Source organism: Anomaloglossus baeobatrachus, chromosome 4 (assembly GCF_048569485.1).
Source record: "Anomaloglossus baeobatrachus isolate aAnoBae1 chromosome 4, aAnoBae1.hap1, whole genome shotgun sequence".
In the NCBI taxonomy this organism is placed as follows: Eukaryota; Metazoa; Chordata; class Amphibia; order Anura; family Aromobatidae; genus Anomaloglossus; species Anomaloglossus baeobatrachus.
This window is the reverse complement of record NC_134356.1, coordinates 510771003-510797846: the sequence shown is the minus strand read 5'-3', so window position 1 is coordinate 510797846 and position 26844 is coordinate 510771003. Positions and strand designations below refer to the sequence as shown.

The following is a 26844-nucleotide window of genomic DNA, read 5'->3' as shown; positions in this document are numbered from 1 at the left end:
GATTCATCAATATGGCCATATTAACACCAGTCTTGATGAGGGGACATTGTGGAGTCAAATGCACGCATTCATTAAGAAGTACACGCTTTTTAATGAATTCAGTGCATCTAAAAATGGTGTGTGCCTCTCTACACCATGCCACAAATTTTAGTCCAGTCAGGGAATAGAGTAACATTTCTAACATAAGGAACACCCAGCTCATCATAATTTAGACAAGCTGTGGCGTCATACCTTAATTCGCCCCACTCTGCCCTAGCTCCACCTATTTTGGCTGAAACTGAAGACTCCAAACGTTGGAAAATATTGGTGTGTTGGGAAAACGTTTGCGACTTCTCAAAGCATTTTATGCCAATTCTGGAGAAATTGCTTTCACAAATCAGGGACTTAGTATTATTTCCATTGTAGGTAATTTGTACATACTGTCTCCTGTGTACATTGCCTGTAAACTAACTGGATCTCTGCAAGAAGAACCTATACTTTTCCATGTAAAGGGAAGAAAAAAATCCAGCGTCCAACAATATAAAATCAACAGTTTTTATTCCAACATCATTTAAAAACGTAGAAAAAGGAAATTGACATGGTAAACACAGCGATATCTCAGGTAAGGGCAAACATGTTTCGGACAAAGCAGTCCTTATCATCGCAATACTTTTCCATACAACTTCAAAGACACCTTATCTAATTAATCCGTACCCTACAATCCAAATATCTTGTTTTCTGAACTATCTTTTAGGCCTCCTTCACACGTCTGTGTGTCCGGTACGTGTTTGATCCCTTTCCTCACGTACCGGAGACACGGGCACACGTAGACCCATTAAAATCAATGGGTCTGAGCACATGTGCGTGTTTTGCCATGGACCGTGTGTACGTGTGGAGCATACATGTGCCCGTGTGCTCCACACGTAGAGATGTCCGTTTTTCTCCAGCATCACGGGTGTCACACGGACCCCACACGGATCACACAGATGTGATCCATATGAGACGCACCGGAGAAAACACACATGTCTGTGAAAAAAAATAATTTCTATACTCACCTTCTTCAGCACTGCTGTCTCTGCTGCTGCTGGCACTTGCTTCCGACCCTCCGCTCATTATGCTCATTGCATATTCACTCCACTGCGGGCCGAAAGCAGCAGCAGCGGGGAGTCGGCAGGACCGGAGACCGAAGATCAGCACCACGGACAGCAACGCCAGTGACAGGTGAGCAGAAAGTTCCCGTTCTCCGTGTGTTATCACGGATAACACACAGAGAATACACGTGTGCCATAAACACGTCAAACGGAGGACAATACGCACCTTTGACACGTCCGTGAAAAACGTGTGTGATTTTCATGGACATGTGAGAGAGTCCTTAAGCTAATTTATGATCAAGTAAAGGATGGAGTCAAAAATCGCCAAAGTGGTATCCAATTAAATATGCATCCATTCAAGTTAAAAAATTGCCTCCAACATGGTCCATGTCTTTTTTCACGTACTTGAATTATTATGGGTGACATTAAAGGTGAAAAAATGTCTGTAATATTTCTTCTTGGTATTCATTTTTTTACATGACAAAATCCTAGCGTTTTAGAAGGGTGTGTAGACTTTTTATATCCACAGTTTAGTAGTCAATAGATTTATGTCTCATATTGAATTCTGGTTTTAATAGAGAAGTTTAGAAAAAAAAAAGGCAAATTCTTGGCCGAAAGTTCATCCTTACTTCATGTAGAACACTCACCGCGTGCCATGAATAAACATTAGAGGAATTCATTGATTTGCCTGTTTGCTGTCTTTCATCAATCTTAACATAAAAGTTGTCAGGGTGCTGCACTCTATTGCACAAGCAGGGTTAATAACATCTCTGTAATTCGTTTTGGCTAGTCATAGGCTTTCTTATGCTGTGATCATTTTTGATAGCGCTTATTTTTCTCTTAAAAAAAAGCACTTTGAAGTTAGAATCTCAAGTTAACTGAAGTTAAAATCTCTAAGGGAGTATATATTTTTGTGCTTGACTCGTGAAGGATGGCAGAGCTCATGGTGGAAGACAGATTAAAGAGATGTTGATAAAGTGTAAAGAGAGAAGACAGTGTACAACTGGGCTTTAAAGTGGAGATGTATCGGTTTTCTAAGCTGGGAATATTATTAATTTCCTTGAATATAATACTAAAAGCGATTTTGCATAAAGCAAAGTTCACATGAATGCCTCTCTCTGCATAAATGAAGGTGAAACATCTCCTGCTTCTGGGGGTTGTAGGGATTCAGCTCTGGTGGGCGATGGCAGGGACGCAGTTAAGAGGCACACACGAGTTTCAATTCCAAAAAGGGTCAGTGTTTTATTCACACTTGACACATACATAAATGTATAGTCTTAGGGTAGCTTTACACGATTCGACATCGCTAGGCGATGCTAGCGGTGGCGAGCGTGATAGCACCCACCCCTATTGTTATGCCGATGTGTGAAGATCGCTGCCATAGCAAACATTATCGCTACGGCAGCGTCACATGTACTTACCTGCTCGGCGACGTCGCTGTGACCGGCGAACCGCCTCCTTTCTAAGGGGGCGGTTCGCTCGGCCTCACAGCGACGTCACTAAGCGGCCGCCCAATAAAAGTGGAGGGGCGGAGATGAGCGGGACGAACATCCCGCCCACCTTCTTCCTTCCTCATTGCTGGCGTGTGGCAGGTAAGGAGAGGTTCCTCGTTCCTGCAGCGTCACACGTAGCGATGTGTGCTGCCACAGGGATGAGGATCAACTTCGCCCACGCGACAGCAGAGATAATTGGGAGAGGACCCCCATGTCAACGAGGAGCGATTTTGGACGTTTTTGCAACAATCCAAAATCGCTCCTAGGAGTCACACACAACGAGATCGCTACAGCGGCCGGATGTGCGTCACAAAATCCGTGACCCCAACGAGATCGCTGTAGCAATCTCGTAGCGTGTAAAGCCCGCTTTACTTCAGAGCAGGGAAACAAAGGAAAAAGTCCAGCTTGGCATACAGCACAGCAAGGAGTCCAGGACATACCAGTCCTATTCAGATATACAGTGGGTACGGAAAGTATTCAGACCCCTTTAAATTTTTCACTCTTTGTTTCATTACTACCATTTAGTAAATTCAAAAAAGTTATTTTTTTTCTCATTAATACACTCTGCACCCCATGTTGACAGAAAAAAACAGAAATGTAGAAATGTTTGCAATTTTTTTTACCAAGAAAAACTGAAATATCACATGGTCATAAGTATTCAGACCCTTTGTGCAGTATTGAGTAGAAGCACCCTTTTGAGCTAGTACAGCCATGAGTCTTCTTGGGAATGATGCAACACGTTTTTCAAACCTGTATTTGGGGATCTTCTGCCATTCTTCCTGGCAGATCCTCTCCAGTTCCGTCAGGTTGGATGGTGAACGTTGTTCAGGTCTCTCCAGAGATGCTCAATTGGGTTTAGGTCAGTGCTCTGGCTGGGCCGGTCAAGAATGGTCACAGAGTTGTTCTGAAGCCACTCCTTTGTTATTTTAGCTGTTTGCTTAGGGTCATTGTCTTGTTGGAGGGTGAACCTTCGGCCAAGTCTGAGGTCCAGAGCACTCTGGAAGAGGTTTTCTCTGTACTTGGCTATATTTTTTTCCTTCAATTGCAACCAGTTGTCCTGTCCCTGCAGCTGAAAAACACTCCCATAGCATGATGCTGATACCATCATGTTTCACTTTTGGGATTCTACTGGGCAGATGATGAGCAGTGCCTGGTATTTTCCACGCATACCGCTTAGAATTATCCCCAAAAAAGTCTATCTTCGTCTCAGCAGACCAGAGAATCTTATTTCTCATAGTCTGGGAGTCCTTCATGTGTTTTCTTGCAAACTCTGTATGGGCTTTCAGGTTTTGCACTAAGGAGAGGCTTCCGTTGGGCCACTCTGCCATAAAGGCCCAACTCGTGGAGGGCTGCAGTGATAGTTGACTGTGGAACTGTCTCCCATCTCCCTACTGCATCTCTGGAGCTCAGCCACAGTGATCTTAGGGTTCTTCTTTACCTCTTTCACCAAGGCTCATCTCCCACGATTGCTCAGTTTGGCTGGATGGTCAGGTCTAGGAAGAGATCTGGTGGTCCCAAACTTTTTCCATTTAAGGATTATGAAGGCCACTGTGCTCTTAGGAACCTTGAGTACTGCAGAAATTCTTTTGTAACCTTGGCCAGATCTGTGCCTTTCCACAATTCTGTCTATGAGCTCCTTTGGCAGTTCATTTGACCTCATGATTCTCATTTGATCTGACATGCACTGTGAGCTGTAAGGTCTTATATAGACAGGTGTGTGCCTTTCCAAATCAAGTCCTATCAGCTTAATTAAACACAGCTGGACTCCAATGAAGGAGTAGAACCATCTCAGGGAGGATCACAAGGAAATGGACAGCATTTTCTTAAATATGAGTGTCTGAGCAAAGGGTCTGAATACTTATTACAATGTGATATTTCAGTTTTTCTTGTTTAATACATTTGCAAAAATGTCTACATTTCTGGGGGTGGGGGGTTCTGTCAAGATGGGGTGCAGAGTGTACATTAATGAGAAAAAAATAAACTTTTTTAAATTTACCAAATGGCTGCAATGAAACAAAGAGTGAAAAATGTAGAAGGGTCTGAATATTTTCCGTACCCACTGTAGGTTTGTTTTTCCCTTCACAACATCTAGACTGCTTCAGTTCTCTAGCCCAACCACACTGAGATGATGCGGCTGCCTATTTATGTTGTGCTAATTAATTACCTGTGCACATTAGGTAATGCCTCAAAAACCTGAACTAGCAGAGAAGGTCCAGGTCAGAAAAATGCACATGCTAGGAAGAATATAGCTCCCATCAACCACCATACCCTTTACTGCATCGTAGGGTTTATACTGCACATAGTCACAGTCCAGTATGGCTGGATACAGTCTGTTGTCAAAAGGGAAACTTCCAAGATGGATAGTGCTAATGCCATAAACTCAACCCCCCCAATGCTCATACAAATGATTCCACAGAGCTATATAAAAATAACAGAATCAGGGCATTATAGTTAATGTGCCCCTACTGTAAACTACCAAGGTACTCTAACTTACTCAGGTAATAGCTAGAGATGGGCGAGCACTAAAATGCTCGGGTGCTCAGTCCTTGAGTTGAGTAGGTCAGACGCTCTGAAAGTGCTCAAGTCAAGTAACGAGTATAAAGGAAGTCAATAATTGAGCAGTTTGGGTCTTCAGCCCACATACAGTCAGCTATAAAGAGAACATTTCTGAGGGGAGGGCAGGGTTTGTTTGTTTTTTTAATTTGACAAACTACATTTGAAAACATTGCTGTAACGTCAGTGAGAGCCATTCATAGACTGCAAATGGCCCTACCTGGGTGCCAGCACTCATCATGCAGAGAAGAAAGCCTGTGCGTTGAGGTCGTTGTTTCACGCCTGACACATCTGTGACTCGGCCGAACTTCGTGAGTACCAAAGTATCCTGCTCCTTGATCGAGTAACGATCAGTGGCGAACACGCTTGTGATCACTTGTAATAGCATAATAAAACTCTATAGTTCCTACTAAGATTACTTAGTGTACCTTTTGTTTCATTTGACTGTTCAGAATGAGTTGTTTGTGAGTACATTAGGAATAACAATACTTCTTGTCGTTATACATTTGTACCCTGCACTTATCCCCTCTGCAGACTTTGTAAAGTTTAGTTGTCCCTGAACTAGTGAGTGAAGACTAGTTGCTATGACATTTCCTCTCCTATCTAGGTACAACAGCCTCAGAACCAACTTCAGCATGGAATACAACAAATAGCAGTATTAAGGTGGTGTCACATACAGCGATGACGACAACGACGTCGCTGCTACGTCACCATTCTCTGTGACGTTGCAGCGACGTCCCGTCGCTGTCGCTGTGTGTGACATCCAGTAACGAGCTGGCCCCTGCTGTGAGGTCGTTGCTCGTTGCTGAATGTCCTGCTTCATTTTTTCGTCGTCGCTCTCCCGCTGTGAAGCACACATCGAGAGAGCGACGAAATGAAGCGAGCAGGGAGCAGGAGCCGGCATCTGGCAGCTGCGGAAAGCTGTAACCACTGTAAACATCGGGTAACCAAGGGAAGACCTTTCCCTGGTTACCCGATATTTACCTTCGTTACCAGCCTCCGCCGCTCTTGCTGCTAGTGCCGGCTCCTGCTCTGTGCACATGTAGCTGCAGTACACATCGGGTAATTAACCCGATGTGTACTGTAGCTAGGAGAGCAAGGAGCCAGCGCTAAGCAGTGTGCGCGGCTCCCTGCTCTCTGCACTGTGACATGTAGCTGCAGTACACATCGGGTTAATTAATTAATTGGAGGATGTTGCATTGTGTAAAACCACCTTTACAGTGACTTCTCAGTGCACAGTCAGCCCCCTGCAGTGTGCACACAGCCCCCTCTCCCCTTGCCCTGTGCATAAGTTCCTGCTCAATAACATGGCACTTCTCAGCTGCTGTCTCCTGTGCTGTCTGTGACTATGATACAATTTCAGGTAATATGCCTCAGCAAACTCAATAAACATATTAGGCACAGTACAACTCTGTCCAGCAGTCCGTACTCTGCTAACATTAGAGCTCTCTTGGCATTCCTTTGATGAGCTTCAAGAGGTAGTCACCAGAAATGGTCTTCCAACAGTCTTGAAGGAGTTCCCAGAGATGCTTAGCACTTGTTGGCCCTTTTGCCTTCACTCTGCGGTTTTGCTCACCCCAAACCATCTCGATTGGGTTCAAGTCTGGTGACTGTGGAGGCCAGGTCATCTGGCGTAGCACCCTATCCCTCTCCTTCTTAGTCAAATAGCCCTTACACAGCCTGGAGGTGTGTTTGGGGTCAATGTCCTGATGAAACATAAATGATGGTCCAACTAAACGCAAACCAGATGGAATAGCATGCCGCTGCAAGATGCTGTGGTAGCCATGCTGGTTCTGTATGCCTTCAATTTTGAATAAATCCCCAACAGTGTCACCAGCAAAGCATGCCCACACCATCACACCGCCTCCTCCATGCTTCACGGTGGGAACCAGGATTGTAGAGTCCATCCGTTCACCTTTTCTGCATTGCACAAAGACACGGTGATTGGATCCAAAGATCTCAAATTTGGACTCATCAGACCAGATTTCCACTGGTCTAATGTCCATTCCTTGTGTTCTTTAGCCCAAACAAGTCTCTTCTGCTTGTTGCCTGTCCTTAGCAGTGGTTTCCTAGCAGCTATTTTACCATGAAGGCCTGCTGCACAAAGTCTCCTCTTAACAGTTGTTCTAGAGATGTGTCTGCTGCTAGAACTCTGTGTGGCATTGACCTGGTCTCTAATCTGAGCTGATGTTAACCTGTGATTTCTGAGGCTGGTGACTCGGATAAACTTATCCTCCGCAGCAGAGGTGACTCTTGGTCTTCTTTTCCTGGGGCGGTCCTCATGTGAGCCAGTTTCTTTGTAGCGTTTGATGGTTTGTGCCACTGCACTTGGGGACACTTTCAAAGTTTTCACAATTGTTCGGACTGACTGACCTTCATTTCTTAAAGTAATGATAGCCACTCGTTTTTCTTTACTTAGCTGCTTTTTCTTGCCATAATACAAATTCTAACAGTCTATTCAATAGGACTATCAGCTGTGTATCCACCAGACTTTTGCACAACACAACTGATGGTCCCAAACCCATTTATAAGGCAAGAAATCCCACTTATTAAACCTGACAGGGCACACCTGTGAAGTGAAAACCATTTCCGGTGACTACCTCTTGAAGCTTATCAAGAGAATGCCAAGAGTGTGCAAAGCAGTAATCAAAGCAAAAGGTGGCTACTTTGAAGAACCTAAAATATAAGACATATTTTCAGTTGTTTCACACTTTTTTACTAAGTATTTCATTCCACACGTGTTAATTCATAATTTTGATGCCTTCAATGTGAATCTACAATTTTCAGAGTCTTGAAAATAAAGAAAACTCTGAATGAGAAGGTGTGTCCAAACTTTTGGTCTGTACTGTATATGTATATATATATATATATATATATATATATATATATATATATATATAAATAAAGGTAGGGGGAGGCAGGGGAGAAATCAGATTAAGTATAGCCAGAAGAGGGGTCAGGAATGGTACTCAGGTGTCTCCACCATTAGGAGTATCCCTGAGATTAGGGATAGCATAGGGTCCCCTAGAGTGAGGGACAGCATAGGGGCCCCTATCCAACGAGTCTCATTGTGACATTTTCTGATCTAAAGTCATGAATTGCATTTACTATGAACCATAAAATGATAATTACAACAAATCTATTAAGTTTCTCCATTAAAAAAAGTCACGGGAGCATCACATTTTTTTTATCGTCATGGAAAAAAGTGTCGTATTTTAAGTTGCTGTCCAGAAATTTGTGAACACTTACCAATCCTGGCTATAATGGTCTTTTGCATGATGGTAAAATATAAACTGTCATCCACAGGGAAGATTTAAACAATCTATGCTTAAGTTTGGTTTATCCACCATTTTCCACTTCAAATGTATAGCTTTCCATTTTTGCTTGTCAATCACCTTTAGCAGCGCTGGGAAGAGACGGCTGTTGGCAGTGATAGACTACTCTTATTTTCGGTTATGGTCCCTGGCTATGTTTTTTTTTCTGCAACATTGGAGCATATCATAGAGAAATATAACTGGCTACAATTAAGGCTGCTTTCACACATCCGTGTTTTGCTGAGCAGCACAATACGGCGCTTTGCAGAAAAAACGCAACCGTTTTTTTTTTGCCGCCGGTTGCGTTTTTTTCTGCATAGACTTGCATTAGCGCCGTATTGTGCCGCATGGCCTTGTGTTGCGTCCGTTTTTTGCTGGATGCGGCATATTTAGCCCATGCGGCGGCCGGATGGAACGTTGCCTGGCACGTTTTTTTGTTCGGCGAAAAAACGGATTCGGCGCGATGGGACGCGATTTACAATGCAAGCATATGGACGCTGGATGCGGCGTGCTGCGGCAAAAAACGCATCCGGCCGCCGGATGCGGTTTTTTGCACTGCGCATGCTCAGTATCAAGCCGCATCCGTCAAAAAACAGACGGGCCGCATGGAAAAACGTATGCAATGGATCCGTTTTTTTCGCCGCATCCGTTGCATAGGTTTTTGAGCCGGATTGAGCCCGATGCAAAAACTGGATGTGTGAAAGCAGCCTAAGTAGCCAGGCTCTGATTCATGTGGCCCGTGGTTTGAGCAGCACGAATCAGGTGACAAGTTTCCTTCAAGTTCTAACTTGCTGATCACTGGTGGTCTGACTGCAGGGACCCCTGACAATGTCAAGATTGGGGCTCCGAAAACAAGGCTCTGCTCCCACGAACTGGATGGAGAGGAGTGAAGGTGCACATGCTTGGCCTTCGCTCCCATAAACAATGAATGGAGCAGAGGCCAAGCACATGCACCACCACTAAATTCAGAACGGGGCCCCAACAAACTGTAAGTCATCCCCTTTCTTTGGAAAGGGAAAACTTACTTTTTTTTTTTGGGGGGGGGGGGGAATAAGTCTTTAACATTAACAGCAGCATGGTGGTGCGATTTGACCTGGGTTTGGATTTCTACACATGATTTTGAGCCTTCTAATATAGCAGATTGATGTATTGCATGTAGCCATCCATCTGTTGTATAACACCAGTTACATAATGCTGCACACATCTGGGAACCAAGTGTTTCTCTTCTACCTAATGACTTTGAGCAGTGTGTACATGCCTAAAATCCAGACTCGGAACAAGGCTCCTGTGTGTTGATGGGAATTTACATCTGAAAACATTAGGTATGTAAGCATATTTTTATGTAAAGTGCGCACGCAACACAACTCCAGTTTGTATTGGAGCACAATGCTGAAAGCTAACATCTGTTACTACAAAACTCCAAAGTGGAACTAAAACCTTGATTTATAGATGCTTTAATATGTATTGGTATGTTATGGTGAAAGATGAATGGTGTAGAAGGTTATCTTTCTTAGAGGTAAATCTGTTACATGCATTTACAGGAGACGTTTCCCATTAACAAAGGTCACCTGTTTCCATGTTATATATTTTAAAGGGGCACCTAAAATATAGACTGTAAAAAAAAAATAAGCATACATTTCTTAAGGCTTCCATACACATGAAATAAAAGTTGGGCAAACCTTCTAGGTGGAACACCCATCAATCTAATGTGTATAGGGCCCTCCTGACTGTCCCCGAACATATGATGCTGGGGGACAAAAGGATTCGGTGGTTACAATCTATTACCCAATGCTTTTATTCTCCAGGCAGATAAAACACTCCCCATAGAGAACACATTTTAATTACTTATTTATTTTTCTCGCCATTGTTTCCACACTTTACAGACATTGTCAAATGAATGATCAACCAAGATAAGCATTGGGGAAATTGTGAGGAATAGCCATCAGCTGTAAGAGCGTTCAGCCAACATTTATAAAAGTTGTATGAGCTCCTCTGTAATACTAATCAAACAATCAATCTTGTAAAGACTTGGTCCACGTCTTTCTAGTTTCCTTTTCTATGGGATGAATTTAATTGAGACAAAGGAGAAGTGTTTCCTTCACTTATTACACATGCACTAGTATCGAAGGAGGGAGCTTTGGTGGACAAACTTGATTGCTCCTGTGATACATAAACCATAATTGGCTTTTTTTTCTATTTCATTTATTACTTTTTCATATTGAGGTACCAGACAGAAAATTCTCTGGAACACAGGTTTCCAATCTGTAGCTTGAAAGCTACATGTGGCTCGCGGGTCTGTAATGTGTGCCGCGTGCTGTCAGCTTGGTGTATTAGCACCAGGTCTAGCAAACAATTATGAAGAGTAGGTCTCCAGATGGTTACTTTTGTAAGAGAGCAGATATGGATGTGCATATGTTGGCCTTAGGGGTTTAGAGATAAATTCAGTTTGGCAAGCTGGAGACAGGATGATACTACAGTACCGGTCAGAGGAGGTGCACAATGTCGTTGGAGCACTTGATACAAGAATACTCAAAGTACGAAAAGTGAAAACCTCTAGATGTAAGGGCACGGCCTTACTGTGATTTCTGTGGGAAAGTTTGGCTATCATTATACCAGTAATGAGGACTCTGGGCGTCGCTATTGTGAAGGGGGCAGGAGCTGGAGGTCACTATTCAGGGGGCAGCTGGAGATCTGGTTGTGTCTCGCAACCCTCTCTCAGAGCTGAATGTCAGGATCAGGAATGGAATAGCGAGATATCTGCACTGATGATAATGCCGGTAACCAGTTCATGAGATAGAAGATGATTCAACGTGGTTTATTGACTAAGGGTACCGTCACACTTTAGCGACGCAGCAGCGATCCGACCAGCAATCTGACCTGGTCAGGATCGCTGCAGCGTCGCTGCATGGTTGCTGGTGAGCTGTCAAACAGGCAGATCTCACCAGTGACCAGCCCCCAGCCAGCAGCGACGTGCAAGCGACGCTGCGCTTGCACGGAGCCGGCATCTGGAAGCTGCGGACACTGGTAACCACGGTAAACATCGGGTATGGTTACCCGATATTTACCTTGGTTAGCAGCGCACACCGCTTAGCGCTGGCTCCCTGCACTTGTAGCAAACAGTACACATCGGGTTAATAAGCAAAGCTTTGCTTATTTACCCGATGTGTAATCCAGCTACGTCTGCAGGGAGCAGGGAGCTGGCACTGGCAGCGTGAAAGCGGCGGACGCTAGTAACTAAATTAAATATCGGGTAACCACCTTGGTTACAGCTTACTGCAGGCTGTCAGACGCCGGCTCCTGCTCCCTGCACATTCAGGATTGTTGCTCTCTCGCTGTCACACACAGCGATGTGTGCTTATCAGCGGGAGAGCAACAATAAAAAAATGAACCAGGGCTGTGTGTAACGAGCAGCGATCTCACAGCAGGGGCCAGATCGCTGCTCAGTGTCACACACAGCGAGATCGCTAATGAGGTCACAAAAACCGTGACTCAGCAGTGATTTCAGTAGCGATCTCGTTATGTGTGGCGGTACCTTAAGCGTTTCAAAGTCTACTGACATCTCCTTCAGAACAACCACAAGTACAAAGAACACTGGTAAACTTGTACTTAAATACACAAAACTTTCAAATAAAGACACCAACAGGAAGGGGTGGGAAAGAAAACCACATGGGGGTGTAAAGAATGAGAAATCGTCCTCAAACAAATACAGTTTGTTGTATACAGGAGGAAAAAAAAGATAATTTTTTTAAAAAAAAGTTATTTTAGCAATAAGGATTTCTCTGCCTTTTCTGTGCTTGCAATTTCCTAAAATTTCATCCATTATGCATGATAATAATAATAATAATAATAATAATAAAAAAAAATAATGACATTTGCAAAAAAGATCAGGGTGTTGAGCATTTTTTATTTTATTGAAGTATAAACAAAATGTATTTATTGTGCAAAAACTTCTTTGAAAACTACATTTTTGGTGTAAACTCTGTGGTTTTCTATAAGTTGCCTTGTTGGTGCGGTATTTTGTGGGTGGGGTCTTTTTTTACCTATTCATTCCCTGGCTGCTTTCTTCCCCTTTATTTGAATTTTGTGCCATGGCCACCGCCATCATCCCTATGGCCAGCATGTGCGCACTGCTATGTTCAAGTTGTAGTTGAATTCTTCACTAAAATGGGGCCGCTGTCAGAGCGAGCGCATAACTCCAACTCCAGAGCCATTTTATTGAAGACATTGTGTCTGCGAATATCATCTGAAACAAACTGGCTACTGGTGATATTCACAGACACTGTGTCTTCAATGAAATGGCACCAGAGTTGGTGGTATGTGCACGTGGTATGTGCTTACTTCAGCGCCATTTTATTGAAGAATTCAACTACAATGTTAACATAGCACTGCCTATGCGCCGGTCAAATGGTTCGATCCCGGCTTGGGACAGAAGGATGCGTTCAGTGTTATATAGTGAATTTATATATTGTGAGGTAGCGACCACCAATCTTGTAAATGGTCACTATGTGTCACAGTGGAGAAGGCTCCCTATGAAATGAACCTGAAAATGTTATTATGGGACCTGTAGTTCCACAAGTCTTGGTATTGTATTTAAGGGTCAGGTTCCCTTTAAGAATAACCAGTGTGCTGGACAGGTCTGGATAATCACATACCTCTACCCATGGGTGTGTTCGGTCTGATTTAAGAGACTGTTTGTTTGGTGACATGGTATCTGGGTGCTTGGAAGGACTTCACTTCCTGGTGGCACCCCTGGAAGGTGTCCCATGTGGGTTAGAGCCGGCTGCAGTTTTCCTTGATGTCAATGGATAGGAGTCCAGGAGAATGTCAGGGCCCCCCACTAGCTGTATAGCTTGGGGGACACATGGTCGCACAGACCCCCTCATTTGAATTTGAATGTTTATTTTCAAGTATTTGCTGTGGTAAAAGTTAATATTCCGGTGGTGGTTAGTAAAGAGTTAATAGAAGTTAGCTGAGGCAATCTGCCTTGAGCTGGTTTAATCCGGTTTTTGCATATTTGAATTTTGCGGGCTTTTAAGAGCTTTTGATTGGTCGCTGTGGAAAAGTGCGGGAAAGGAGACTGTATTTAAATACCTGGATTGCGGCGTCAGCTGTTAGTCGCCGCAAGATCACGAAGAAAGAAGCACCCGCCCTCCCGCCCTTTGGATCGGAATGTTAGGCGTTGTCGTGATGTTTTTTAGTGGGATAATCGCCCAGCTAGTGCTGGGTGGATTTGGTCTTAATTTATGGTTTCTATGGTGAAGATTAATTTATTTGGAATTTATTTATTGTATTTATATTTATTGGAAATTTTTAGTAATCCCTTATTAAACATCACGGCCTATTTCTTCCAAAATTGAAAGTGTCTTGTGTATTTATTGGGGTATTTAATTTATTTAAATGGGAGTGGGTCTTGTGCTACCATGGATCCTGTGGTCGCTCTGCACTTGGGGAGCTGGAGTCTTCCTGGGGATCTGGACTTTCCGGTATCTGTGACTGAGAACTAGTCACAGTTCCTGGTTGGTGATCTCAGAGTGGCAGTCTTCCTAGGAATCCGCGGGAGCCCTGCTCAAGCTCCTGAAAAGCTGATTGAAACCTCTGCAGAAGGTAACAGCCTTGAAAGACATGTGTGTATACTGGCCGGGTCAGTTACTAATGCGCTAATGTAAGGGACTGTATCCAAATCAATGTGTGTGATACCTCAGTTAAACAGTTAAAGAAGAGGCTTTTGTGTTTAAGTTGCAAGTGTGGTTTATGCGGCTTTAAATAAACCAACTGAACTTTTCTTTAAATGGAAAAGTGTTCCTGTGTGCCCCAGTTATAACAGCTTAGTGAGCGCACATATATATAGGGCGGCACGGTGGCTCAGTGGCTAGCACTGCAGTCTTGCAGCGCTGGGGCCCTGGATTCTAGTCCCACTCAGGACAACATCTGCAAGGAGTTTGTATGCGTGGGTTTCCTCCGGGTTCTCCGGTTTCCTCCCACACTTGAAAGACATACTGATAGGGAATTTAGATTGTGAGCCCCAATGGGGACAGTGTTGACAATGTATGTAAAGCGCTATGGAATTAATAGCGCTATATAAGTGAATATATATATATATATATATATATATATATATATATATATATATATATATATATATATATATACAGTGCTGGCCAAAATATTGGCACCCCTGCAATTCTGTCAGATAATACTCAGTTTCTTCCTGAAAATGATTGCAATCCCAAATTCTTTGGTATTATTATCTTCACTTAATTTGTCTTTAATGAAAAAAAAAAATTCGTCATAATGCCAAATTGGATATAATTCCACACCAGACATAAAAAGGGGGTGGACAAAAGTATTGGCACTGTTTGAAAAATCATGTGATGCTTCTCTAATTTGTGTAATTAACAGCACCTGTAACTTACCTGTGGCACCTAACAGGTGTTGGCAATATCTAAATCACAGTTGCAGCCAGCATGAGCAATCTCAAGGCTACAAGTCCATCTCCCAAGACCTGAAAGTTCCTGTGTCTACGGTGCGCAGTGTCATCAAGAAGTTTAAAGCCCATGGCACTGTGGCTAACCTCCCTAGATGTGGAAGGAAAAGAAAAATTGACGACAGATTTCAACACAAGATTGTGCGGATGGTGGATAAAGAACCTCGACTAACATCCAAACAAGTTCAAGCTGCCCTGCAGTCCGAGGGTACTACAGTGTCAACCCGTACTATCCGTCGGCGTCTGAATGAAAAGGGACTGTATGGTAGGATACACAGGAAGACCCCACTTCTTACCCCGAGACATAAAAAAGCCAGACTGGAGTTTGCCAAAACTTACCTGAGAAAGCCTAAAACATTTTGGAAGAATGTTCTCTGGTCAGATGAGACAAAAGTAGAGCTTTTTGGGAAAAGCCATCAACATAGAGTTTACAGGAAGAAGAGGCATTCAAAGTAAAAAACACGGTCCCTACAGTCAAACATGGCGGAGGTTCCCTGATGTTTTGGGATTGCTTTGCTGCCTCTGGCACTGGACTGCTTGGCCGTGTGCATGGCATTATGAAGTCTGAAGACTACCAACAAATTTTGCAGCATAATGTAGGGCCCAGTGTGAGAAAGCTGGGTCTTCCTCAGAGGTCATGGGTCTTCCAGCAGGACAATGACCCAAAACACACTTCAAAAAGCACTAGAAAATGGTTTGAGAGAAAGCACTGGAGACTACTAAAGTGGCCAGCAATGAGTCCAGACCTGAATCCCATAGAACACCTGTGGAGAGATCTCAAAATGGCAGTTTGGAGAAGGCACCCTTCAAATCTCAGGGACCTGGAGCAGTTTGCCAAAGAAGAATGGTCTAAAATTCCAGCAGAGCATTGTAAGAAACTCATTGATGGTTACCGGAAGCGGTTGTTGGCAGTTATTTTGGCTAAAGGTTGTGCAACCAAGTATTAGGCTAAGGGTGTCAATACTTTTGTCTGGCCCATTTTTGGAGTTTTGTGTGAAATGATCAATGAATTGATTTTTGTTTCATTCTCTTTTGTCTTTTTCATTGCAAGCAAAATAAATGAAGATAATAATTCCAAAGAATTTGTGATTGTAATCATTTTCAAGAAGAAACTGAGTATTATCTGACAGAATTGCAGGGGTGCCAATACTTTTGTGTGTGTGTATGTATTGGCAGATATTAGAGAGCAGCAGAGTACGGTCGTCAGCTCAGGTGATGTCAGTGAATTGGCCACGTGTGTGTATTGACAGATAACAGAGAGCAGCATCACGCACCCTTGTGGTCGACGCAGTGACGTCAGTGACCTCGTGCAGCCTCAACGGAGACCTTGTGCTCCCTGGTGCAGTAATCAAACAACTGCATCCAGCATAAATTATGCATTTCCACTTTAAGGCCAAGGATTATGTGTAATTTTTGCTATCGTATATGTGATAATGGTATGTGCGATTGATGAGTGTACTCTATGCGTCTGCACTTTATGTCTAACATACTCTATTAATAGTGCACCTTATGACTAATATACTTGATAAACAGCGCACCTTAATGCATCTGCATATTTGGCCTCAAATATATATATATGTTTACCAGTATATACCGTACTTCTTTGGGCATCTGATTACCTGAAATTATATGGTATATGGATATTTGTATATAGTCAGTATAGCTGTCTTTTTGTGTACACTTCTGAAGAACATCCTCGAGGGGAAACGTATCGCGTGTGTTTTGGCACTGAATGATTTTTTTAATGTCTAGTATTGACACTGACTGGCTTCACCTATAGTGTCTATTATAAATTCAACTATAGGTTATTTTCAAGTCTTACATCTTGCTGAGGACAATTATTTGTCCCAAATATGCACTACCCTTTGTGAAAATTTTGTGAATGATCATCTCCATGTTTGCAGTCTGTTTAATGCCCTCAATCCTCTTTCTCAGGGAGCAATAGGGCTCTTTAGGGAACGCCATTGGTGAGCGAGGGTGCCATTTGCGCAGGTATAGGGTGCCAACCTCCGCGGCAAGGTAGGGTACTCTTAGGGCAAAATAGAGTAAGAGGCCCTTCCCCCTTGTATTGTAATCTTTATGTGACTTTTTGATAGTGGAGAATATTGTTACCACATATAAAATATCTACACACATGGTGATACTGTATATATTCTGCATGATTTTTGACACGTATTGGAAGAAGCAATACTGAAAGTCAGTATTGATCCTTTACTAAGTCATGTCATATGACTTAGGATAGGAAGCCAAGCCAGAAGCTCCATTGGCAGACGCGTGGTTTTGAATTCTTGCTCCTTATCAATGTAAAACAGGGTAACTGGTTATCTGCTCCCTAGAAAATGTGCAATTATGCAGCGGAAGGCTGCACGCATAGTGACTTTGCATAAAATAATTGGTAATGGCGTTGCTGTTGGATTTTTGGTAGCTGTTTTTATAAATATGATGTGTATTTTCACACAAATATTTTTGGTCTTGCTATTTCTCTAAGGTAAGGTCTTACACAACAGCCTTAGACCTCATTGAGACATCTTGTACACAAAAAACGGACTGATTTCCATCAGTGTTTTGGATCAGTATGTAAGGTTTGTTCATCAGTGTTTTATTAGTGAGTTTCCCATATGCTAAAAATTGAAAATTGAAAAGCTTATCCTACCCATTACAATGTTAAAAACAGACAGCACACGGATTGCACACAGATAACAACTGAGTACTATTCGTGATTTTCATAGACCCTTAGGCTTGTAGGGTGATTTTGAGCAGTGGCTTTTTGCAGACTACTTAAAGGGAATCTGTCAGCAGGTTTTTGCTATGTAACCCCCCTACTTCAAGGGTTAACACATAAAATTCAGGGATGCCTGTCTTGTCAAGGTCCACTCTATTGTTTATATGTTTTTTAAGCAGCAGGACACTTATCATTGCTCGGATTACCATTTCATGCCCGCTCCTCTGCTTAGTACCTCACTGTCAATGTACAATCTCTATAGAGAGCCCTGTGTGCGCAGGACAGCTCTCTTAGCTATGATACATGACTTAAGGCTGCTTTACACACTACAATTTCATATGCGATCTTGTATGCGATGCGACACGCCCAGGTCGTATATACGATCTGCAGAGATCGTACATAGGTCGTCTCTGAGCCGTAACACGTGCATATTCTAAACGAAGCCACATCGATCAATATCTCGTTAGATCTAGGAGATCGTGTTAAGGATGACACCAGCATATTACTCACCTTTTCCGGGAATGAAAGAGGCATGAACAGTTGGTACCACCAATGATAAAGGTGGGCGTGAGGTATGGCGTGTAGAGACACGCCCGCGTCGCATATGACATACATAAGAATGATGAGGCTCGTCGTTGGTAGGGTGTCACACGTATCAATATACCGGTTTCGTTCAACAAGACGAACAATATTTAGAAAATGAACAACGTGTATGTGATCAACGTTTTTGCGCACAATCTGGGTCGCACGTAGGTGTCACACGCAACGACGTCACTAACGATGCCGGATGTGCGTCACTTATGCAGTGACCCCGCCAACATCTCATAAGATATATTGTAGCATGTAAAGCCCGCTTTAGTCTAAAAATTCTGATTGTGTCAGAATGACTGCACCCAGTAATCTAAGTAATACATCGTTGGATTCAGAATCTCCTTGCCTACATCATGCTCCCCTCAGATGAAGTAGAAAAAACCTGCTGACAGATTCCCTTTAAAGTGAAGATGCACACAGATTATAAAAGGTATAGGTTTTATCCATGAAAAACACAAATAGGATATGTACACGAAAAACGGATGTCTGCATGCAATTATTCAGAAGATAAGCATAGTTGAATTTCCATTTGTTGACTGCTGGCCGGCGGGGCTGCTTGCACTTCATTTATTATGGGATGTGCAAAAGATATGGAATGGTGAGAAACATATATTTCTTTCTCCTCTTTTTGGATTTCCATGCACTGTCAGGTAACAGTCACTGTAACTTGTCAGTTACAACACAATAATGATCGCTATCAATATTTGTGACGTAGTAGTACAACAATATGATCCTATATTGCTCAAAATCAACTCCCAATTTATTAGACGCTATATTAGACGTCAGTATGGAAGAATTATTCTGCATTACCTTTTATAGGGCATTCCAGAGTTACATTTATTCCTTTTCTTGCCACCAACATGTCACCTACAATGGCCAAAATGTTGTCTCCATCAAAATTGGTGATATTCCTTCTGGAAGACTGGATCATAGGAGGTTCTTTAAGATGAAAAGAGAAATATATTATAATTGTAGCAATACATGAGCTTCCTGATTATATATTCACTATGCCAAGTATATACAGTCATATGAAAAAGTTTGGGCACCCCTATTAATGTTAACCTTTTTTCTTTATAACAATTAGGGTTTTTGCAACAGCTATTTCAGTTTCATATATCTAATAACTGATGGACTCAGTAATATTTCTGGATTGAAATGAGGTTTATTGTACTAACAGAAAATGTGCAATCTGCAGTTAAACAAAATTTGACAGGTGCAAAAGTATGGGCACCTCAACATAAAAGTGACATTAATATTTTGTAGCTCCTCCTTTTACAAAAATAACAGCCTCTAGTCGCTTCCTGTAGCTTTTAATGAGTTCCTGGATCCTGGATGAAGGTATATTTGACCATTCCTGTTTACAAAACAATTCCAGTTCAGTTAAGTTTGATGGTCGCCGAGCATGGACAGCACGCTTCAAATCATCCCACAGATGTTCAATGATATTCAGGTCTGGGGACTGGGATGGCCATTCCAGAACATTGTAATTGTTCCTCTGCATGATTGCCTGAGTAGATTTGGAGCGGTGTTTTGTATCATTGTCTTGCTGAAATATCCATTCCCTGCGTAACTTCAACTTCATCACTGATTCTTGCACATTATTGATACCGAGTTGAATCCATGCGACCCTCAACTTTAACAAGATTCCCGGTGTCGTCATTGGCCACACAGCCCCAAAGCATGATGGAACCTCCACCAAATTTTACTGTGGGTAGCAAGTGCTTTTCTTGGAATGCCGTGTTTTTTTGCCTCCATGCATAACGCCTTTTTGTATGACCAAACAACTCAATCTTTGTTTCATCAGTCCACAGGACCTTCTTCCAAAATGTAACTGGCTTGTCCAAATGTGCTTTTGCATACCTCAGGCGACTCTGCTTGTGGCGTTCTTGTAGAAACGGCTTATTTCGCATCACTCTCCCATACAGCTTCTCCTTGTGCAAAGTGCACTGTATTGTTGACCGATGCACATTGACACCATCTGCAGCAAGATGATGCTGCAGGTCTTTGGAGGTAGTCCCCTTTACGACATGTTTAACAATCATCTCCTCTTATTAGTATTTTTATTATATTACATAACAGATCATCACAAATTTTCCATTTTAAGGGTGCAGTCACATATACTTATAAAATATGTCAGTGCAATGTGTGAAAACATTGCATTGCACTAGCACCAATGTTAACCAATAGAGCAGAGCACATTTGCTACTTTTATCTGTGAAATCGCAGCATGCTGCAAGTGACTCGTACCTTGGCAATACAAACCAACGGGAGCCAGAAAAACGCGCGGCACACGGACCGCACATGGATGTGCGTTTTTAACATGGAATACATACAGTCAAAAGTTAGAAAGATAGATAGCTGGATAGGTAAAAAGATAGGTAGATAGATATGCAACATATACATAATGTCCCACCCCTTGTATTTTGTAAGCTTGCATCCTTCAGTGCCTTTCAAGGAACTCAGTGATGGGCACGAAACTCAGTGACGAGTGCTGGCATCATGACGTCATGAATTCATTGAACTGAGCTAACCTCATGACGCCACCACTCGTCATGCCTGCGGCTGCTCACACTCTGCTGTGTGAGCCCCTGCGGTAACTTGTGCTTCTCACAAAAGTTGGTGAGGCTGCAGTGACTGCTTTGCCAGCGAATGGGAAACGTTCTTTTCTTCACTGACTGGGACTGTGAGTAAAGGATCATCGTGGGACCACCTTAATGGATTACGCCGGACCCGATTTAGGGATTTGCCAGGGAAATATATTGGTGAAAGAGGGTGTCTTTTGTCTTTATTTCTTTAATAATTTTCTCTTTTTATTCTTTCAGCTTCACTTTTGGGGAATGTTGTGGGACAACACTATGGATTACGTTGGACTTTATTTTGTTAAAATTTGGAATAAATTGGTGAATGAGGGCTGTAGTTGGGGGGTGTTTGTCCAAATAAAATTTATTTTCCTTTTTTCAACTATTGGATTAGTAATGCGGGGTATCTGATAGACACACACCCATTACTATTACCAGGGCTTTATTTCAGTTGGCTATTCACAGCAGACATCAACCCCATTTAATACCCCATTTGCCACTCTTCCAGGGCAATGGGACGAGCAAACGCAAAGTGCCAGGATTGGCACATCTAATGGATGCGCCACTTCTGGGCCGGTTGCGACCTACTATCTTTAGGCTGGTGAGGGCCAAATAATTATGGGCCTCTCCAGCCTGAGAATACCAGACCACAGGTGTCTGCTTTATCTTGGCTAATGATCCAATTTGGGGGGAACTCACATTTTTTGTTCTAAAGTATTTATTTAATTTTAAATAAATAATTTTAAATAATAGCATGGGGTGACCTCTGTTTTAGATTAGCAGCCAAGGTAAAGCTGCCAGCTGCGGTCAGCAGGTTCTTGCTGTCTGCTTTACCTTAACTGGCTAAAAAAATAAGGGGGACCCAATATTTATATATTTTTTTTTAATAATGAATTTAGAGATGAAAACAAGGCTAACACCCTAGTGCCACATGAAAGACTATGACCAGTGTAAACTTACAATATATCCTATCTATCTATTGATCTAAATACCTAGCCCTATCTATCTACCTATCCAGCTATCTATCTTTCTAGCTTTTGACTGTATGTAAAACTCCATATTAAAAAATGCATGTCACATGGACGTCGCTCAGACGGCATACAGACAATACACAGACGTCACAGGAATGACACATGGATATCCCATGGAGACTAGGCGAGGGGAAAAATGCAATCATATAGCACTCACATGGCATACGGAATGACACTTGCATGTCACTCGCATCTCACTTCAAGACACTTCAGAAGCAACAACAAAGCTGTGACTAAATCCGTATTAAAAAGGTTTTCCAATCTCATACATTTATGGCATTTATGGCTACAGGCTATGTTATTTATACATATTGTGCCAACCTTTCGTCAGTTTACGCAGCTCGAATACTCAAGATTAGAGGGGTGCTATTCATGAGATAAATAAGGTTTCCAAAAGTACGGTAGGCATCTGTTAGATAGTTATTACTAGAGATGAGCAGATCTTTTGAAATTAAAATTTTCTGGCATAACCATATTTCCCTTACAATTTACATTCACGGATAGTAAATTCACATCAATCGAATAAATATAAAAAGCTTCTAATTTCCTGGAAAATATGTGTTTAACACTATCAGTTTCCTTGGATTCTATTGGACATGTTTTGAGCTCTGTAACACAAACATTGCATTTTTAATTATAAAATGACTTCAATTAATCTGGATAAGGGAAACACAGTATCAGACTTTTTAGGCTATGTGCCCACGGGACTCTGTCCCTGCAGATTTTGCCAAGGAAAATCTGCAAATTTATCTGGATCTTCTAGATAATCCGCAGGTTTCAGCAAGTACAGACACTCTCCATATTATCCTATGGGACATGGGGAGTGCTGTATCAATGCTGCGGTATGTGCGGCTGCAGAATATGCTGAGGATATCCCGCAGCCGCACGTAATTGCATGTCAATTATTCCTGCGGAATTACCTGTGGAAATCCTGGTCTTCCACTATGGAGATAGAGGGCGGCACTTCCGCAGGTAAGTCACATAAATGTCCGCAAGTTTTCCACAGCTATTTCACTGGAATCCTGCAGCTATGTATAGCTGCGGATTCCGGGGAGCTGCTGCAGGAAACCTGCAGACGTACCTGCGGATATATCCATGGGTACTAGCTCCCGTGGGTACATAGCCTTAGGCTTCCTAAATTGTATAAACAGTCTAAAAATTATTCCTTTTCATACAGTGGGTTGCAATAATTATGCTTGTTTGGGAGTATAAAGAGATTTGCACTTTGGTAAATGAAAAAGTGATACCTTTTCATAAGCTGTCCAGAAATGATTCCTTTAAAGGGAACCTGTCATCAGAAATTTCGCCCAAAAGCTAAAAGATTCCCCCTCTGCAGCTCCTGGGCTGCATTCTAGGAAGGTCCCTGTTATTATTGTGCCCCATGTGAGACCAAAATAAAGCCTTTATAAAGTTCTACCTTTTTGTATGCAGCTTCTGTAAATGTGTCACGGGGGCGGGCTCTCTGCCGTCCGTTATTCTGCCCCCTGGTCCTGTATGCCGCCCCCATCGCTCCTTTCCATATCTGATGCACCGCCCACTGCTCCAGCCATCCCCGCGCATGCCCAGTGCCAGTCTCACAGGACTGAGCAGTGTGACCGCTGGTGACGTGTGCGCAGGCAAGTGATTATGGGCGGGACTGTGACTGTTATCAGCAAGTACCCGCCCATAATCTCGTGAGCGCGCAAACCTCTCCAGCATTCACACTGAGCTCAGTGTAGATGCTAGACTGTATGGGCTGCTTCCAGGGATGACGTCCCTTTGTCATGTGATAGGGGCGTGTTCAAAATACTATCACATGACAAAGGGACGTCATCCCTGGAAGCAGCCCATACAGTCTAACATCTACACTGAGCTCAGTGTGAATGCTGGAGAGGTTTGCGCGCTCACGAGATTATGGGCGGGTACTTGCTGATAACAGTCACAGTCCCGCCCATAATCACTTGCCTGCACACATGTCACCAGAGGTCACACTGCTCAGTCCCGTGAGACTGGCACTGGGCATGCGCGGGGATGGCTGGAGCAGTGGGCGGTGCATCAGATATGGAAAGGAGCGATGGGGGCGGCATACAGGACCAGGGGGCAGAATAACGGACGCCAGAGAGCCCGCCCCCGTGACACATTTACAGAAGCTGCATACAAAAAGGTAGAACTTTATAAAGGCTTTATTTTGGTCTCACATGGGGCACAATAATAACAGGGACCTTCCTAGAATGCAGCCCAGGAGCTGCAGAGGGGGAATCTTTTAGCTTTTGGGCGAAATTTCTGATGACAGGTTCCCTTTAAATAGGGAGTTATTTATTCCTAGATGATGAGGGCATGTACTAACATATTTGTTGCCTCAAGTTTGAGGAAAAGGCGTTAAGAGGTGTTAAGGGGCTGGAGGTGACAACAGGTGTAAAGGGCTTGGATGTGTGAATTGAAGTACAAAACAAAGTCAAAGGTATGGAAATGGTACTGGAAGCCATAGGACTTGATGGGCAGTCCTAGTCTGAAAGCATAGATGAAGAAGTGTGAGAGACCAGGAAACAGCCTTGAGGGACTGCAGCAGAGAGAGGGTGGGATGAGGAGGTGATGTGTGAAAGGGATACACTATGGCTCCGATTCATCAAAACAATTACACCAGGATTGTGATGTAAATCGCTTTGAATGTTCCAAACTTTTTGCGCAACACAGAGTTGCACAAAACTTTGCAACTTTTGTTGTTTTCACTCCGTCAAAATGGATGAAACTCAAATGGGATAGGGCTGAACAGGGGCGTCACGTTACAGCTTACATGATTCATGACAAGTTGTGGTGTACCTTATGCCAGAAATCTTACTCCAGTTCATGGCTTGAGTAAGACTTGTGATGAGGCACACTCCGCATTGATGAGGCGCCTGAGGAAATAGGAGGCGTGCACCTCTTAATAAATCAAAAGCGTCTGTCTCCACTATGCCTCCTCATCAAAAGGGGCATGAGTAATGTTGATCTTGATGAATGTCTTTGAATTTGGGGTAGTAAATGTGAATTTTCTAGTGGTATTTATATGCTTCCAAATTAAGCTTAATAATCATTTCTATAATTATGTCTCATATGACATTTATAAATCATAAATTACTTCATGATCACAATTTACCTGCAAAATACAAGTGTGAATTCTCTACATCAGATCCTCGCTCATTTACAGCTGTACACTGATAAATGCCCATGTCTTCTCTGCGAGGACTGTGTATAAGCAGTGTTCCACTACTTTCCAGGGTAATCCTAAGGGTAAATAAAGGCATGTTAGTTATTCATAGTCAAAAAAGGGGCGTCACGTTACAGCTTATATGATTCCGTTATTTCCATCTTCTTAGATGTCTATATTTGTACTGCAAATCATATATTAAAAAGTCCCCATTCTCCAGCTAGCTCTGTTTTTTTTTGTTTATTACTCATTTCCAAGTAGCAAAGCCACTACTACTGTCTACCAACATTAATTCGGTGCTTACAAGCTCTTTCCTACTGATGTTGTAAGCACTGCGCTGTGCTGTTAGCCACTAGTCTTGGCCATTTTCTCTGCACTTGTAATGCTGCAGAGGCAAAGCTGCCTCATAAAGCAGAGTTGAAGGACACACAGCTGAAGCCAGCAGCAGAATTGTTTCAATTGTCAATCAAGCAGGAGAGCACGCCCCATATAACAACCAGTAAGTCGGGAGGCTGAGGAGCAGTGCACTCCTGAAGAAGGAATAACTCTTTAAGATTCCCATAATACTAATAGCTGTTGGCCAAATGCTAATTCTGTGGACAGCAGACCACTATAGACACGTATCCACTTAGCTGAGTATCCATGTGTTTTCAATTAGAAGAGAGAACTTAGGGGTGCTTCACACACAGCGAGCTCACTGCCGAGATCGCTGCTGAGTCACGCTTTTTGTGACGCAGCAGTGACCTCATTAGTGATCTCGCTGTGTGTGACACTGAGCAGCGATCTGGCCCCTGCTGCGAGATCGCTGCTCGTTACACACAGCCCTGGTTCGTTTTCTTCAAAGGCGCTCTCCCGCTGTGACACACAGATCGCTGTGTGTGACAGTGAGAGAGCGACAAATGAAGCGAGCAGGGAGCAGGAGCCGGCGTCTGGCAGCTGCGGAGGCTGGTAACTAAGATAAACATCAGGTAACCAAGGTGGTTACCCGATATTTACCTTAGTTACCAGCCTCCGCCGCTCTCACGCTGCCTGTGCTGCCGGCTCCGGCTCTCTGCACATGTAGCTGCTGTACACATCGGGTTAATTAACCCGATGTGTACTATAGCTAGGAGAGCAAGGAGCCAGCGCTCAGTGTGCGCGGCTCCCTGCTCCCTGCACACACAGCTAAGCGGTGTGCGCTGGTAACTAATGTAAACATCCGGTAACCATACCCGATGTTTACCTTAGTTACCAGTGTCCGCAGCTTCCAGACGCCGGCTCCGTGCAAGCGCAGCGTCGCTTGCACGTCGCTGCTGGCTGGGGGCTTTTCACTGGTCGCTGGTGAGATCTGCCTGTTTGACAGCTCACCAGCGACCATGTAGCGATGCAGCAGCGATCCTGACCAGGTCAGATCGCTGGTCGGATCGCTGCTGCATCGCTAAAGTGTGAAGGTACCCTAAGCTCCTTACAAACTACTGTTATCTTCAGTGGGAACAAAGGAGTGGGAATGTTGAAATCTAACATTCCTGACCCTTCTTTCCTCAACAACTGTCATCAGGGGAATGTTGGAAAATCCCAATATACTTCAAATACCTAGTCAGTCCTCTGGTAAGTGACTACTCTGGATGTCATTGTGGAGGTTGAGTCCAGTGTTCATTGAGTGCTTGCTCTTCATTAACCCCTTCACCCCCGGCCACTAAAACACCCTAATGACCGGGCCATTTTTTGCAATTCTGACCAGTGTCACTTTGACAGGTTATAACTCTGGAACGCTTCAACGGATCCTGGCGATTCTGAGATTGTTTTTTCGTGACATATTGTACTTCATGTCAGTGGTAAATTTAGGCCGATATTTTTTGCGT

The 26844-nt window shown here is 43.2% G+C and overlaps 1 protein-coding gene across 1 annotated transcript in view; it reads right to left on the bottom strand.

Moving 5' to 3' along the window:
• ADAMTSL3 (ADAMTS like 3) overlaps positions 1-26844 on the bottom strand; it is a 725891-nt gene that overhangs the window by 66900 nt on the left and 632147 nt on the right. Inside the window, exons 22-23 of the mRNA XM_075345857.1 lie at positions 24953-25080; positions 19038-19166 (exon numbers count right to left, since the gene is read on the bottom strand). Of these exons, the coding sequence (XP_075201972.1) occupies positions 19038-19166; positions 24953-25080 (257 nt within the window). The remainder of the gene's footprint in view (positions 1-19037; positions 19167-24952; positions 25081-26844) is intronic.